The sequence below is a fragment of the Nansenia antarctica genome (assembly GCF_963989245.1).
Source record: "Nansenia antarctica genome assembly, chromosome: 9".
In the NCBI taxonomy this organism is placed as follows: Eukaryota; Metazoa; Chordata; class Actinopteri; order Argentiniformes; family Microstomatidae; genus Nansenia; species Nansenia antarctica.
Genome location: NC_137679.1, coordinates 31152004 through 31169656, shown reverse-complemented (window position 1 = coordinate 31169656; position 17653 = coordinate 31152004). Strand labels below are relative to the sequence as shown.

The following is a 17653-nucleotide window of genomic DNA, read 5'->3' as shown; positions in this document are numbered from 1 at the left end:
CCGTTTTTGTAGACCAAAACCACACTAAAATGCCTTCAGTCTTCTAAATGTGACAAAAACCAATGTGCATCCTCACCCAAAGACCAAGACTAAACAACTAAAAAGCCTGTCAAAATTAACACTGATTTAACGACGCCACGGAGCGACACATCTTTGATATCATCATTAGGCATTAAACTAAAGTATGGGGAAAATTAGGTCCTCTTCCATATAACCACCTTCTACACATGGACAACATTGCCTGTTGCTTGCCAGGCTATGATTTCTTACATTACAAATACCTAACTAGTGATCTCTACAATTAGAATTTAATGGATGAAACACCAACAAATATGGCGTTAATTGCTGATCAATATATGTTCAATATAAATCTAAATGATTGTATGATTTAAAATAAAGAGCATGAATCTACATGGACAGATAGATGATTAAACTATTGGAAATGGAGTACCCTGTGTGGCGTTGGTATGGGGTCAGGTATGAGGTCATCATTTAAAAGGGTAATGGAGCTGAGGTGGAACAAAATGGTGGGCTGAGATCTCTCCTCAGCTGCTGTCTTGAACGTTTACTGCAAGCTTCTCTTCAGCCTTGAGGTTTAAAGACCCTCCCCTTTATTAAAAAAAGAAATGGAATAAATTCTGTTAGTATGAAAGCCTACCATGCCATCCAACTGGAATAGGGATCAGACTGAGAGGGCACATGAGAAGACTGACTCTCGAGATCAAAGCGCATGCAGACTGCCAAGAGAGAAAGTGCGCGTTAAACAGCTCTCTTTCACACAACTTGGCCATTAAAGTGGCCAAAGACCACACAAAGCGGACCCTGTCTGAGACTGGGTTCAGCTTCAACGGACGGCGGAAAGGCTTTTGTTTGCCTCTAATTCTCATGGGTTTCCATACTGTGGCGTCTGAAGGACTGGCGTTGGCTGGGAGGTCTAATGAGATATCAGCATTTCATTGTTCTCTTCCATTTCTAGCATTGTCACTACGAGTGGTCATTTAAAAAAATATGTTTAAAAAAAACAATTATCCACCAGTGCTGTGATAAAGCTTCTTAAACTCATGTGACTCACATAACAACGTAGAAAACAGGACGACAGAGAACAATACATAGAAAGAATAAAAAAGGGAAAACCAAAATCATATGATCCAAGTGGGGGGGGGGGGGGGGTGGCTTGTGCTGCTGTGTCAATCCATAAACAGCGACTGCACGCCCCTCCCCCTTAGCTGGCTGAGAAGCTGCATGAATGGGCTGCTCTACATGCAAATCCATGGGTCAAAGTTCAGGTGTAGTGCACTTCTAGGCTCAGGGCAGAGAAAGCACTGCCACTGCACCTGTCTCAAGGTCATTCCACGTGAGAACACCCAGGTTCAGGTGTTCTGCTTAGTTCTTCCCTCATGAGGAGCATCACAGACCCTCACACCTCCTCCTCCTCCTCCTCCTCCTCCTCCTCCTCCTCCTCCTCGACTCAGAGAGGTTGTGGTTTGGGTGTGCATGTCCTGGAGTGTATTTGACTTCTGACATAAAATTTGAGCATCTTTCGAGTACTGTTTAACCCTCTCAGTTCCATACTGCTGGTTTTTACTTAAAAAAGCCAGGAGAGGAGTTCCTTAAAAAACAACAACCACACATTGACATACTCATGTAGACGTGTGAGGATAGGTCTACATCAGTATGTTTCAGAGTTATTTCCAGAGTGGCAACGGGGCTCACAAACGAGTTTCTCTCTGTTGTTCTCTCCATGTCTTGATGGGGGCCGACCCTGGTGTAGGGTGGGGGTCGCCTCCCACTCAGAGTCCCCTCCACAGCCCCTGCAAGAGAACTGGCGTCCAAGGAGACCCCGTTGTGGACGTCCAGGCTCCGGGGTGAGACGGCGGACGGCGGCGGGCTGGGACAGGCCTCTCTGAGCCTCAGACGGAGAACTCCACCCCGCCGCGGCGAGTGCGTGTCATCAGTAGGCGCCGCAGACGCAGCCCCGCGAACGGGTTGAACCAGAGCAGGGAGGGCGGGCTCCCGAACACGGCCTTCATCCCCTCCCAGCGTGTGCGGCGCTCCCACGTGGGCTTCTCATTCTTCAAACGCTCGATCTCCTGGAGGGAACACACACAGTTAAAGGGAAACATACCTCTCTTGTAAGACAGCTCTATACTGAAATTGGAAGGGACTCTCACACAAGCCCTATCAGCTTTGACATAGATAACTACCGTATTTGCATACAGTGTATTGCATACAGTCTATGAGAATTCATTAGAAGCCGAAAGGTTTAATTTGCGACACTCTGTTGCCCATTCTGCGTCGCCTCCTGATGCATGCCAGCTCTTATGCACAGAAGCACATTCATTTCCTCATGGGTATCAGGGGAATTGGGCCTGGGCTGATTTGCAGTCCAGACAGATTTGTCTGGAGACCCAACAGTTCTTAACACTAGGTAGTGACTAGGCTGAGGGACCAGGCCAGGGGCCCTGCAGTACGATGACTCATCTCCACTGAACAGTGATTTCCCTGTAGGATGCAGGGGCAGAACGGAGGATCTGCTGCAAAGCTATTGTAACTGTATTTAACCGCGTGTGTGCTCTCTCTCTCTCTCTCTCGTCATAGAGAAATAATTAGGCCTCTGGTACTACTGAGGGTGGGGCCAAACGCGAGAGCTGCAGTGTTTCCCATTAATTCCCTAGACAGTGGCTAATTTGTCCCGCCAGTTTCATAACGAATGAATGGTTCACGGCAAGGCCAGAGCTAGGGCGTTTCCTCCTCCTCCCCCTGGCGCTGAAGCGACGCAATCTTTTGGATTTGCACCCCCCCCCCTATTACTATCAACCATGACTCACCGTCTCGTCATTGCAGATGGAGTGGATCTGCGTGCCGAACATGACGGCCGTGAAGGTGAGGAAGAGCAGGGCCTCCAGGCAGAGGAAGATCATCAGCATCACAGCCACACCCGGCGAGAAATCACTGCATTCTGGGAAAGAACACAGAGAGAGTTGGTCAATATGTTATTTTCATTTTCTTTTGTCAGCGGTAGCAGGGGTTGTATTTTATAATGCTACTACACTGCCCAGTGCCCGCTATTTGCAACTACACTGCCCTCCAAATAAACAATAATAACAGCTACCCCAAAACCCACAAGAAAGTCTGAAGTAGCTGTAACTTATCTCTGTCTGAACGGTCATTACAGAGCTACAACAAACCTTCATCTTTTCTCTCACTTCCCAGACTCACGGGGGAACTGAAGATCAATAGCATCAACTGCTTAAATCGCCTCCAAAGGCAGAAATGTCTCAGCATGGACGTCTTTATGACGTCTGTATTTCATCCTACCGTCTTTTACACAATCTATTGTGTTTTTTCTTCCTTCCTTTTTTTTGTCTCATACTGTTTGTTTGGCTTCAAAAAGACAAATGTAATGCTTTTTTTGTAACTAATAAACAATTGGAATCGGAAGACACAACAACAATGAAAACAACCGGACGTGAGAATGACACGGTAGAGGCGTACCATTCCACTGGACCTTGACACAGCTGTAGAACTGCAGCGCACTGAGGGTGAGGGCATGCCCTGAGATCAAGGCTATGTACATCTGCAGGGAGGAGAGAGACAAGGAGAGGGGGAGGAGGGGGAGGGGAAAAGAGGGAGAGAGAGACATGAGAGGGGAAGACGGTGGGCGGGGGACGACATCAAGAGAGAAAAGGAGGGAGAAAAGAGAAAGAGTGAGCTGGTGCTTACTACCCACACATTGCGCTAGCTGAACTTGACTCGCTGATATTAATGGTGGCAATTCTTTCCTCCTGGTGTGAGTTATTGTTTCTGTGGAGGGAGTGAGTCTTCCCATCCATCACTGTCACAAAGAAGATGACGGCAGCACAGTCTAGAGGAGGAGCAGGCTCACTGCACCACCACACACTGTTTCATTAGTGGATGATACCTCACAGAGAGTTTCAGCAACTAGACCTCTCATGGTGTTTCCTGTCCATGTGCCAATGGCTAAGTGCTAATATAATTCTAAGGATACTCAATGCTAATATCAAGGCTAATGATAATTAGTAACATACATCTTGGATAGAAAGAGAAACACTTTACTTCGGAAAGGGTAATAACGCAGTGTTTTTACCCAGTGTCATGAAACATGAAACAAAAATGTAACTTTTGATAAAACAAGTATCTAATCATTGGGTGTGCTTTAGGGAAAAGCAGGTTTTATGCTTCAACGTCGTTAACTCTGAAGTTCCCTTGACCGAAATGTCAATGATCGTTAATTAAATGCTGTGATCTTTTTTAAAGAGAGCACTGTTGCATGATGTTTTTCTCTACGGTTAAATACGTTTTCTCTATATTTCTCTGTATTTGCAGTGACAGAATCCGGTGTGCAGATACTTTCTTTACTCAACAAACCGCAACAGCTGACAGAATGAAAGAATGCTGTAAGTCTTGTCAGACAGACTCCAGACACTGCTGTCTTGTTGTTGACAGTAATCAACCACCTCTGAGCTCAGCTCTCTAGTTTGACTGGTTCTACTTTGTCAGATTCCTCCCTGGGAGAACATCTCACGTGTAGTCTAAGAGGAGCTCTGAGGAGTTTGGGCTGAATATGAAGGCGACATATCGTGTTATTGGGGCGCTTGGTGGCATAGCACACTGTGGCGTCAGCCATGTAATCGCAGTGTCCCCAGTTCGATTCCGACCGTCGACATATCCTGCATGACATCCCTCCTCTCTCTCACCCATCCTGTCAAATCTCTACTGTCTCTATCGCAATAAAGCAGAACTGCCCTAAAAATATAAATAAATAAAAATATCGTGTTATTAAACACTCTTTCTGCAAGATGAATATCCCAGTCAATAGATGAAATATTTCATACTCATGTAAGTTTGAGGACATACGTTTGTTCTGAATCCAACCGGACCCATGCATGCCTTTCGATGACAATTAACTGAACTCTGCTCAGAATAATGACGTCCATCCATCCATTCAATACTGTCCACTTACAGTGAAAAGTACAAAGAACCTCTGATTCTTTTCTCCCACGCAGTTGTTCACCCAGGGACAGTGGTGATCCATCTTACGGATGCATCGCTTACAAATACTGAGGGGAGGAGAGAAGAGACTTCTATTACTGAACAGCTGGACATGCATTGGGGATGGGCATTTGGAAACTGAAGCAATGTCTATCTCAATGAGGAAGAGCGAGTGAGCGAGTGTGTGTGTGTGTGTGTGTGAGAGAGTGAGAGTGTGAAAATGAGAGAGTGAGTGTGTGTGTGTGTGTGTGTGTGTGTGTGTGTGTGTGTGTGTGAGAGTGAGAAAGTGAGAGTGAGTGAGTGAGTGAGTGAGTGAGTGTGTGTGTGTGTGTGTGTGTGTGTGTGTGAGTGAGTGTGAGTGTGAGTGTGAGTGTGAGAGAGTAAGTGTGTGTGTGTGGTGTGTGTGATGTGTGAGTGTGTATGAGTGTGTGTGTGTGTGTGTATGTATGTGTGTCAGAGTGAGAGTGTGAAAGTGAGAGAGTGACTGTGTGAGAGTGTGTGTGTATGTGTGTGTGTGTGTGTGTGTGTGAGTGAGTGAGTAAGTGTGTGTGTGTGTGTGGTGTGTGTGAGAGTGTGTGCGTGCGTGAGGGCGGCTGACCTGCAGTGGTGTGTCCTCTCTGGCTTGATGCTGCAGCACTTGGGGCACTTGTAGATGACCTCACCAGGCTTCAGCTGCAGACTCTCCATGTACTCCTTTGTGGCATTGCCTTTGGGGACAGCACCCTGAGGAGAGGGTCAGGAACAACATCACAATGGACTCAGTCACAGGGGGGCAAGGGTCGTCGTCTGCCTTGGGAGATCATGTCTCAAAAGGAGGAAATGTCATCTAATGGCTTCATTCAGTCATGTCTCGTTTGGGTCAACGCTGTGGTGGTTCTAGTCCTCTGTGGCTGGGTTAGTAGAGCATGGTTTTGAACACAGCGTGGACATATTTCACTTAAATAGTTAAATGGACTGACTTGTGTAGCGCCGTATTCCAAAGCGCTTTCCAATGGTCTCTCATTCACACCAATGGCAGCAAGCTACCATGCAAGGCGCCGGCCCGCTCATTGGGAGCAATTTGGGGTTCAGTGTCTTGCCCAAGGACACCTCGACATGTGGCCACCTAGAATTTGAACCGCCGATCTGCCGACCTTGCAATCATTAGACGCCGGCTCTCCCTCCTGAGCCACATCCGCCCATAACAACCGCAGCTTAAGGTAATCCTCTGTGGTTCAGTTGGCCGTTCAATTCCCGCTGGGACCATATATACAAAAACATTTATGCACATCTAGATTTGGACGGCATATATGATTAGTCTATGGCAGTGAACAATGACCTTTCTTGCTCTTTTTCTACTATAGGCCTACAGTAATATGGACATTTGGACTTCTTCATTGAACGCTATAGAGAGGCTTTTTTCTGTCACATCTGCACACGTCTTTATCCTCCTCCGCAGATGATGCACTCTGGTAACCACGAGGAATGACGCGTTCACTTCAAACTGAAAAATCTAAAAAAGGGAACGGACCGTTAACTGCCAAACGAGGCGGGCCCTACTTACACCATCGACACATATCCTTCCCTATGCTATTTGTGGCTTTAAAGTGGAGCAATCACCTTCATGTACCGGCACCATTTGCAGGAACAGGATTCCCTCGACTACGTTGCTTACGCTAGTGGTTCTGCGTGAGATGACAATGCCAATTAAGAGTTTAGAGAACCATGGATCCTCTAGGCACTGTCACAATTCCAGACCCTAGAGCACTCTGCAGTCATTCAGTCGCTCTCTTTTTCCCCTCCATCCCTCCATCAACTTCTGTCCTCTTTATCCGCTGTGACGGCTGCTTTATGTGCCCTGCCAGGACACAATCTACCCCCAGGGGAGACAGACTGGCCATCACTTCTACTATTAAAGCACTGGGAGTAACTCCTGTCTGAACTACCCGGTCCCTTATCATGAGAGGGAAAGGGGGGGGGGGGGGGGGGGGAGAGAGAGAGAGAGAGACAGAGAGAGAAAGAGAGAGAGAGAGACGGATAGGGAGAGAGAGAAACACCCCTCTCTAGGAATGGGAGAAAGCAGAGACGAGGGAGGGAGAGTGCCAGATGTTTTAAAAGGGGGGGGGTAGAGGAGACCATAATATAAGATCTAAAAATAGGTTTACCACACAAAGGCAGAACAGGAGACCTCGGTCTGTGTGTACGACCCTTGACTGATAATCTGATTAATTCATCAAAAACCTGAAAACACTCCCATCAAAACCCCCGGTGGTCTCCAAAAACACCTTACATAACACATGTTGAATGACAGCCAGACACACCAGCATATCTGCTTTTGGCCCAAGACAACACCAGCCCTATCGGCTTAATATCTAGGCCATTATATAGTGACATGACCCAGTCCTAACAGGGCTGGATGCAGACATAGCCCTCAGACTGTTTCCTAGCTCATGATCAGGACAGTGTTGCCAGATTGGGCATATTCCCGCCCAATTGGGCTACTTATGATCACACTGGGCGGCTTTTAGACTGTGGTTAGGCTGGAAAACAATCCCATCTGGCAACACGGGTCCAGGAGCACCAGCACCAGGCCCGGCCCGTTCATTGTGTAAGAGTCCTGACAGGAGGACAGATTAGTGGGCAGCCGAGCAGGACAGGGAGAGACACTGAGAGGCAGATTAACCTGCTCTGTTCTGACCCTTTACCCATTCACTCAATGACTGACTGACAGACAGACACAAACAGAGACAAACAGACACAGACAAACAAACACATAGCCAGACAAACACACGGCCCAAAACTTTCTGACTCTCCCTGCCCTAATCACTGCTACACCCCTGGCCCAGTCATACTGGTTTTTAGTCATTATACAACAGTTAATTCCGACCAAATAATTTGATTGGACAAGAGGCATTCCATGAGTGCCGATATACAGTATAACAGCACTGGGACTTTTAACTATATGTATCATTAAATGACCGTTAATACAAAGTAACTAGCCTGCGGATGTTTATGTTTGGGTTACTAGGCAACAGTCCAGTCCAGAAGTTCAGTTGCGGAACAATTTTTTGTTGAAATATAAAAAATAAATGATTAAATAAACAAACGAATCATAATCTGTTGTCGCTTATTACTGTTAACTAATAAATGGCGCTGTAGAACTTTTGTATAAAAGCAACATCACACTCGAGGTTGTGCTGTTATACTGAATATAACAGGCCTGCGGCCGCGTACCTACGACCGAATCACACCGTGCTGAAATTCAGTATAACAGCACTCCCTCTCGTGTGATAGGGCTGCAACAACGAATCGATGAAATCGCGAAAAATCGATAATGAAATTCGTTGGCGACGAATTCCATTATCGATTCGTCGGGTCTTGTTCCATAACAAACCTACTTCCTGTTGACGCACGCCACGCTGTCTTGCGGTAGGCATCGCGAATCATAGTGAATCATAGCGCTACCTATGGCCGGAAAGGGCAGAACCTATGACCGGAACCGAAAAAGTGGGAAAATCTGGTAGGGTGAAAAAATCCGGTACCTACACCGGCGCGGCGGCTACATTTAAATCTGTACTTGTGAGTTCTGGCGAAGCGTCAGCTAAATGACTGTAATGTAATGCGATTGCCAGTGAGTGTTTGCTCGCATTCATGAATTCAATATTGCATGACAAGTAGGGATGGGACGATTATCGTTTTTATCGTTAATCGCGATAAAAACACCCGCGATAACTTAATCGTGGAGAATTTTAATTATTTGAATAATCGTCATAATCGTATGTTATGAATAAACTGTGTTTAACAAATGTCTGCCGCTATTTTTCAGCCTAGTCTACATTACTTTTGCAGTCAAGTTAGCGACTGTTACTGTAATATAATTGCAATTCCTCACATGAGCCGCGCGCGAATATCCTCACAGAACTTGTCTCGCACTATTGTTCAGCCTGCATGGGTAACGTTACTGTCAAGTCAGCTTTGTCAGTCAGTCACTAGGTAACGTATGCTAGCCTTCTCACCATGGCTGGTGAAAAACTTTAGACGGGATACTGTCATTGGCCTTCCTTGTTATTACCAGGCAGTGACAGTCTATGGCTGCAAAAGGCACGGTCGCCCCTAAGCTTTAGCAAATATATTGTGGTTTACTTAATACTGTTCAGCACTTGAGGTTATATGCGATGCATGACTTGTGCTATAGGCTAAATACAATTATTAAAGCGGCAAGTAGCAAGTGTGCGCATCAAAGGCATTAGGCACGTAACATCCATGCTGTATAAACACATGACAACCGTCCGTTATTTCCCGAACTTTGTCCGAACCCCCTGCGAGGACCCGGGGAACAACGGTACGCTCCCCGCGGCTGCTATCAGACTGGCCGCGGGAGTGAGTGTTGAGGGAGAGAGGAGACGGCAACCCTCGCTCGCCATAGACTGTATCCCTACTCGTCTCTCCTGAGCTCGGTTGTAACGTGAACCGTAGAATACAGGATATGTTAGATGCTTTACAGTAATTCCCCAAATGACGAGAAAAGGAAGTTAGATTTGTCGCTGGTCGCTTTTGACTAATTAAGTCGCCAAGGGACTCTGGAAGTTGGCAACACTGGGAGTGCGAAACTTCCTTGGGTACGTTAATGAAAGGTGCTGATTGGCCGAAAAGGAATTGCTCTTTCTTAAGGACCCGGATTATGGCCAGAGATACTATGTGCCACTAGAATCTGAATTACTGACTTAAAATGTCCTAAAAATACAACAAAATCTAAGTTAAAGTGATTACAGTGTGTTTTATTGGCATTCAAAAAACAAACCCAAAATTTTTTCTTTTATTTTATTTAATTCTCGTGATAATATCGTGGATCACGATTATTTTGCCCACGATAATCGTGACATGACATTTTCTAATCGTCCCACTGCTAATGACAAGTGTATTTAGTTAGCTGGCTAACGTCAGTGATAACTGAACATGAGCCAGCAGAGGTGATAAGCTAAAGGCTAGCTAGTGGTAGCCTACCAAGCTACCCGTGAGTTAGAGTGAGGCACTGACTGTAGCCTAGCCTATTGTATGGAGTGAGAGGACACATTGCATTGTTTTGGAGCATATCTGCTATATAAAAACATTAGTGTCTTGTCTGTAGCCTATATTGCACTTTGGGTTACTGACCTTTACATTAAGCAAAGTTATTACCTAAAACAATGCATGTATTGAGCTAGAGTTCAACTACTTTATTGAAACAATCTACCGCCATAGTCCATGGCCTGTTGTTAAACCTATTTGATGTAGCAAAGCCTTTTTTATAATATAATATATTTAATTTTATTTTTTATTTTTTTATTAATACTTATTCATTTTGCACATGTATATGTTTAGGCCTGGCTGATTTAGAAAACATAAAATAAAATTTGCAAAAGAAATCTTTATTTTTATTTGTATTCGATTAATCGAAAAAATAATCGGCAGATTAATCGATTATCAAAATAATCGTTAGTTGCAGCCCTATCGTGTGATATTGCTTAATCATCCACCCCCCCCCTCCTCCTCCTCCTCCTCCTCTCACCGGGTCAGACAGCATGGTGCGCAGGTGGGAGGCCAGGGCCATCACAGCCAGGAAGTTGAAGGCCACCCCGTTGACCAGGGAGTACCAGAAGTTCTTGGGGGGCAGCAGCATGACGAAGTTGACCACAAAATCGGCGTAGAGGACCATGAACCAGGTCATGAAAGCACACACCATGCCGCAGCCGTCCTGGATGAACCACATCCTCTGGACCTCCACCGGGGGGCCCGCCCCCCCCGCCTCCTCATCGGCCGACAGCAGCGGGTGATGCTGCTCCATGTCCCGCAGCCGGTGGCCGGAAGACTGCATTCTACCCTGGAGGGGGAAGGAGGGAGGGGGGAGAGAGAGAGAGAGGGAGGGGGGGAGGGAGGAAGAGAGAGAGAGGGGGGGGGGGGGGAATTTCATTACACGTTTCATGGCCCATCAAAAACCTTTCTTTCTTGGTGTGAATGACACCAAGTGCATAAATAATAACCAGGACTAAGACCCAGATGTAGATGCATCCAATATGTAGCCAGGAATCTGAATGATTCATAGACTACACTCTTTCCCCCCAAAAAACATGAGCCAACCTTGGACTCAACTTCCCAAGAACCCAAGGGCCAATTTGGAGTATGTCACTCTTACTTACAATCAGAGACATGAGTCACTGATGAGGCCTCCGACTGTCTCAATGTAGATGTGTGTGTGTGTGTGTGTGTGTGTGTGTGTGCGCGAGCCTTCCTATCTGCCCTCGACGTGTATGCCTTCTTTGAAACACACTTATGGAGCTTTTCCATTGACCAGACCGGTACGGCTCGGAACGGCACGCATTTGAAAGTACGGTATGGTACGGGTAGGATACGCTTCTCCATTATACACAACAGACCTGGTGCGAGCGGGGATAGTAGGAGGAGTTAAGTGTCATAAGAGCACTTCACTTTAATAAGTGCCGCTATACAGCTCAACAGGGGGAAATGCGCTAAGAATCATGTCATCATGCACAGATCAGCCTTAAAACATGTAACGTTAGCTATATAACGTTAGACAGGGAGCGATGTATTTCTACGGAAAGGCTGTGCTTGACGCTTCCATTGGACTGATGCCGGGGCTCATACAATCTCCGTGTTTGTTATAGATACGAGTGCTCCGGTGTCTTGCTGGTAGTCAAATATATAATACAGCATATGGATGTTACGTGCCTGTTACTTGCCGCTTTCAGTTCTAGTAGATCTAGTAGTTCTAGTTAGATTGCGCAACCAAGGAATCGCCAATATGTGTGAAAGGGAGCAACACGGAAATCTACCATAATAGCGAATTTTTTTGTTATGCTTGTTGTAAATAAAAGTTCTATGATGCATTGAAATGACATTAAACTAAGATGGTTATCATAATTTTTCAAATCTTTATTAATAAGTAATTACAGAAAAGGTAAATTACATTTTCCGAGAGCGAAATCTGTTGTGGTATTTAAAAATGGCGGTTAGCGGTGAACTCTATGAACATGGGATGACGATGTTGTGACCAATCAATGGTCTGCAGCGTCACACGTCACACACAGCCTGGCAAAAAGTAGCTTTCGCTACTCCTTCCGAAGCGTAGCTAAATCGGCCCGGCTCGGTTGGCAGTGGAGAAAGCAAAACAAACCGGGCTCACGCGGTACGGTAGTGGAAAAGCGCCAATACACACACTCTGTCCCATCTCTTTTGGGTACCCTGAAATAGGGGGAGTATGCACAAATACCACCAAATAAAAGCTGAGAATCTCTACTTTAACCTCATAGTCATTGAGGTCACACACACCCACATCCAGGACAGGCCCAGGTGAGTGTCAACTCAAGCAATAATAAATGTCTTCAGCCCTGACGGCACAATCTGTTATTACCAGCGCAACATGACTGCAACCAGACTCTCACTATTACCCGCTCCAGCTAGCCAAAACACATACACACACACACACCCACCCACCAACCATCATTTTAACATCAAGCAGGCATTGTGTGATGTACGGGGATAACGAAAGTGAACAGTGTGCTGGGTCGCCCTGCAGCTAAGCCAAACAGCTCCTGTCAAACGAGCTTCACACATCTGCTCTAATTGCTGCTTAGGAAACATTACTAAACCGCAAATTGACTCCGGGTGGGTGGGTCGCGGGTCCTTCCGTGAGAAGTGCGTCTCTTTTTAAAATACATGCTGCTGCGCGATATAAAACTGCCACGGAAGACTGCTATTTTCCCTGAGCGTCTAAATCAAATGTGACGTTTCCATTAAGGCCGTGGCAGGCCTGTGAGCACGAAGCCGTCATTCTTTAGCTGACTAGGCCTGACTACAAATACTCTGCTGCTGTTGACTGTTTTGTTGTGTGTGTCTTTCTCCCAGTTTTACATATCAATGGGGTAGAGACGGAATGCTAATTTGCAAGCGGACAAAAAGGAAATGTCAACACGGAACAAGGAAGCTGGGTCCAGTCTAAAGACGGAGGCCTGTACTGAGCCAACAGGAGCACACTGCCAAAGGGGTCCAGATCCAGGAGGGGGCGGGGGGGGCTGGGGATCTGAGGTCCATGCAGGGGGCCTCTGTTCTTATTATGTCCATGAGGCTATGGGATGGAGTGAGCTCGGCGCGGGATGGGGGGGGTGAAGCAGAGAAGCACAGATCTGCCTAGAGGTTCACACAGTATCACGGTACCACAGGGCCTGACTAGGGACAACTCTGGGTCCTAGCGGTAGCCGAGTCCACTTAACAGCTCTGTCCTCCCACCCCGACACGTCCCATCCTAGCTCCCCCACCCGCCCCCTCCCTCCACCCTATGGCCCAAGTTTGTTAACCAACAAAGTGGGTCACACTAAGTTGGCACTCCCACCAGGTAGGCCTACATGACACAGAGCAGTTCACTGGAGGTTACATTTCTCAGCTTCAGTTGACAGGGTGCCAGCTGTGAACTCACCCACCCCCCTGGTCTAAACCAACTCAACTGAGCAGAAAACACCCTCCCTTCTCCCGACTTTTGGAGTCGTTTGTTTCATTTTCCCTCTGTCCGGAACCACATCCACTGCATATAGCTTCACTAATGCAAAGCTAAATAATGTCAAAACGCAAAACAAGTTTGAGATTGACATTAATTAGTGAACCAATGTAAGACATGAAAGACTGTCTTTATCAGGTGACAGGGGACTGCCTTTCAGAGGAATAATACTACTCTGCAAAAAGGTTCATCTGTCAGCTGCTTCTATAAGCTGCCATAAGCACATGCATGGCAGGAAGCCTGTGGGAGAATTATACTTATTATACTATAACATCAAGGGAGGCTGGTGGGCTCATTGCAATGCATGGAATGAAATAAGGAGTGTGTGTGCGTGTGTGTGTCTCCGCGTCTTGTTTGATACCATTCCTTATTCCATTCATTACAATGAGCCTGTAAGTCTACATCCACCAGCCTCCCATGTATAACATGTATTATATAATATGTACTATACCAGCTTTAATGCTACAACTGGCAAGCTTACATAACCATGTACAGGAGCCTGAAACTAATACATCAGACTAGGACAATCTAGCCCAAAACACCACAAACAACAGGCAATCCTGAACACAGTCATTGGAATAATACGGCAAGCACCAAACTATCATCACTATCATGTTCAGCGTTACTCCCTGAAGGTGTGTTCCATTAACTATGTGTTCCCAAGGGGTGTTGAATATCATGTTATGTTTTTTTTTCCCAGAAACGCTGCCTATTTAAATGGAGGGTAAAAGTGTGTGCCGGCCAGTTTTAGACGCATTGATTTTATATCATCCAGTAAAAGGCCCATTAGGACTGGACCACCTCCCATCATCCCAAAGCTTGTAACAGAGTTTGAAACAGGCCTGAAAACTGACACCTGACCCGACCCGACCTCGGACTCGTTGAGATGAGGCCCAAGCCCGTCCAAGCCCGTCCAAGCCCGCCCAAGCCCGCCCGGCCCAACATCAATAAATGTTTATGAGTCGTGGCACCAAAACAGCCAGATGGGTCCCGACTGAAAATACAAACTGATCCCTGTAGGTCCCGTTTAGGCAGCCAAAAAGGGAAAGTGAAATCTTTATCTTAGCTCAAGCAAGGCATAGCTTTAACACATATTAGGTCTAGTTCTGGCATAGCAACCAATGCAACCAAAACACCTACCACCAATTCAAAGCAATTTGAACTTGTGGTTACACATTAGATCGGAAGCACCCTCGGCAGCTCCAAAGCAACTCACCTCACTGTCTCCTCCTCACAGTAACATGATGTCTGCCCCTCGGCCAGCGCTCATGGAGTAGGGGGAAGTTGTTGGCCACACAACAGCATCCAGGGGTCAATTCCTGCAGGTGCACGCACGCACGCAAAAACACAAAATGTTATGTTAAATCTCAATCCAGGGAAGTAAGTGTGTCAGCAGTGAGTGTGGTGCACTGCAGGGCCCTACCTACCTGTGTGTGTGTGTGTGTGTGTGTGTGTGTGTGTGTGTGTGTGTGTGTGTGTGTGTGTGTGTATTGTTTGCCCAGAGATGAAACAGAAATCTCACTGGCCTCTTTTTTCTTCTCAACTAATTCCCTGTCACGGGAAGGACACACACACACACACACACACACACACACACACACACACACACACACACACGGGGGGGGGGGCTAGTAGGGCTAGTAAACACAGGCGCACATGGCTGTCTGCTGATGAACGTTCTGATTCAGTTGCATATGAAACCAGTTAGGGTAAGCTGTCAAATACAATTCAGATTAATCCTCTCTATGCAGTTACCTAAGCATACAGGTAAAACTGCATTCACTGGGTTAGTATCGATAGCTCTCTCATTCAGGATCAAGTTCCATCAAGTTTCACCCTCCCCCCCTGCAATTGTAGCAAATCATTGATTTACAATACCAGTGTGTGGTCTCCACCCTAGCCGGCGTCACACAGATTTGAGAATCTTTGCTTCCTCAAAAGATGGCATGAAAACAGTGAAAGACACGTCCGGTGATTCAGCCCATTTTCTCTGGCAACCTATCGCCCACTATGATGACCGCGGTTCTTTCTTGGTCTGTGTATCTAACATGTTAATAAACGACTATAACAAGAACCAAGGCCGATGAGGACAGCAGGTTCTGCCCAAAGGTGATCGCGATACAAGAAAGCAACGCTCAGTAGATGCGTGAGACGGATCACATGTGGAGGTCTCGCCAATGTGTTCAAGAAACACAAGCGGCTTCACAAAAGGATTATGATCAGTTCACTGAGCTGGAAGACGTCGACGACAAGCTAGGTGGCAACAAGGGATCAACAAGATTCCTTCAGACATCTATTTGTGCAGGGACGGAAAACACATCTCGTTGTCAACATGCTGCCACTTTGTCAACATGCTGCCACTTTGTTATAGTTCGTATTGAAGCATGTTCTAACGTGCACTAGAGCCGTGTGTGCAACGAATACCATCACCGGTAACTAGCTGGCTAGCTGTCTGCTAGCTAGCTGTCAAATGTGACCGATTGGAGAAACGATCAAGCAAAGCAATGGTACTACTCATGATCAGTCGCCTCTTACCGCAGTCCTTGTTCCAGACGTGAATTCACTCAGTTGCCGTTCACTCAGTTCACTCAGACAGCTGACCAAATCGCCACTATTCTGAGACGGTGAATGACCGATTTCATTTCAACCCCAGAGACACAACCTCCTCCCGCTGCTCCTCATCTGGGATCCGTCACCGACAACAGTGGACCTCCTCCTCCCTCGGTGTCTGTCTTCTTCTTCGTCTTCGTCTTCGTCTTCTTCTTCTTCTTCTTCGTCTTCTTCTTCTTCTTCTGTTGGATTTAACGGCAGCTTGCATCCTTCGCGTTGCACTACTGCCATCTTCTGGATTTATCCAATTCCCACATTGTCCATCTCGTCACAGCACCGCTGGACTGGCCATACAATCTTTCTGCCCGCTGGCAGATGGGCCGCGCTAGTTTTGGGCCGGTCGGGCCGCCTGACCCCCCCCCCCCCCAAAAAAAAAAAAAAAAAAAAAAAAAAAACTAGCTCGGCCCAAAATAGCGCGGCATCAACTAACGCTGAATCAAGCGGCGGCCCCCGTTTATACTAACACATGGGCTGGCCCAATCACATGCTTAGGCCCTGCTGTCCATCGGCCCCCTCCCCCACTCTGATCCCTCGGCCGACAACCCAAGTACAGTGTCATAGATAGATAGATAGACTTTATTTGTCATTGCTACAGTACAGGTACCAAACAACGAAATTTAGGAGGGGAGGCTCCCCTGGTGTTTAGGAAAGGAAAAAGAAACACATTTTAGAAAAAGCATAGATGCATAAAATCACAAGAAGGTAAGGAGTTGGTTTACATCAATAAAGGCTATGTACACAATCCACTGTACTATACTGCACAGATAGTCAACTAGGGTTGTCATATTGCACAAGAAAGTCTTTTTTCACATTATTTTAAAGTGTCACAGTTTGCAGGCTTGAAAATGTACATGTTTGTGCCTCAGCACTAGCTGCCATACAATCCGTCCGGACTGTCCTGGGCCCAGAACTTAGGCCTTTTCTGTGTTCAGGGCCTTGACGGCCCTGTGGTAGAAGCTGTTCTTCAGTCTGTTTGTCTTAGCGGCCGGGGTCCTGTACCTCCTGTTCGAGGGCAGCTTGACAAAGTGTTCGTGCCCAGGGTGGGTCGGGTCCTTGGAGATATTGGAGGCCCTCCTGAGACAGCGTGTTTTGTACAGCTCCTCCAGAGAGGGGAGGGGGGCGCCGGTGATCTTCTGTGCTGTTCTCACGACTCTCTGTAGCTCGTTTCTCTCCGCTGTTGTGCAGCTGTGGAACCAGTTGGAGATGCCGAAGGTGAGGATGCTCTCCACTGCGCCGTGGTAGAAGGCCACCAGTATCTCCTTCTTGTTGTGTTGTTTCCTGAGGCATCTCAGGGTGTATAGCCGCTGTTGTGCCCTCTTGATGGTGCCTTTAGTGTTGTCCTTCCAGGCCAGGTCATCCCGCATGTTGTGTCCCAGGAATCGGAGGGTTGAGACTATCTCCACGCTCTCTCCGTCGATGAGCAGGGGCAGGATCTCGGACTTTTTCCTCCTGAAGTCTACGATGAATTCCTGGGTCTTTGACTTGTTTAGCAGCAGGTTGTTA

General features: G+C 46.8%; 1 protein-coding gene across 1 annotated transcript; it reads right to left on the bottom strand.

The window, feature by feature from the left end:
* Window positions 1–1711: 1711 nt before the first annotated feature.
* On the bottom strand, window positions 1712–16248 carry zdhhc7 (zDHHC palmitoyltransferase 7). Its single transcript, XM_080539234.1, has 8 exons — window positions 16076–16248; window positions 14757–14859; window positions 10541–10852; window positions 5612–5736; window positions 4985–5081; window positions 3496–3577; window positions 2829–2959; window positions 1712–2090 (listed from the first exon to the last, which is right to left on the bottom strand). The coding sequence occupies exons 3-8, from the start codon at window positions 10844–10846 to the stop codon at window positions 1911–1913; spliced, it is 921 nt and encodes a 306-aa protein (XP_080395360.1). The 5' UTR covers window positions 10847–10852; window positions 14757–14859; window positions 16076–16248; the 3' UTR covers window positions 1712–1910.
* Between the last annotated feature and the right edge of the window lie 1405 nt (window positions 16249–17653).

Bases quoted from the DNA above. Each gene is read 5' to 3' on its own strand.
- zdhhc7 (XM_080539234.1), bottom strand. From the start codon at position 10,846: ATGCAGTCTTCCGGCCACCGGCTGCGGGACATGGAGCAGCATCACCCG. The intron at 5,737-10,540 runs GTGAGAGGAGGA...CCCTCTCCTCAG, and splicing joins GCACCATGCTGTCTGACCCG to GGTGCTGTCCCCAAAGGCAA. The intron at 2,960-3,495 runs GTACGCCTCTAC...GTTCTTTCCCAG, and splicing joins TGTCAAGGTCCAGTGGAATG to AATGCAGTGATTTCTCGCCG.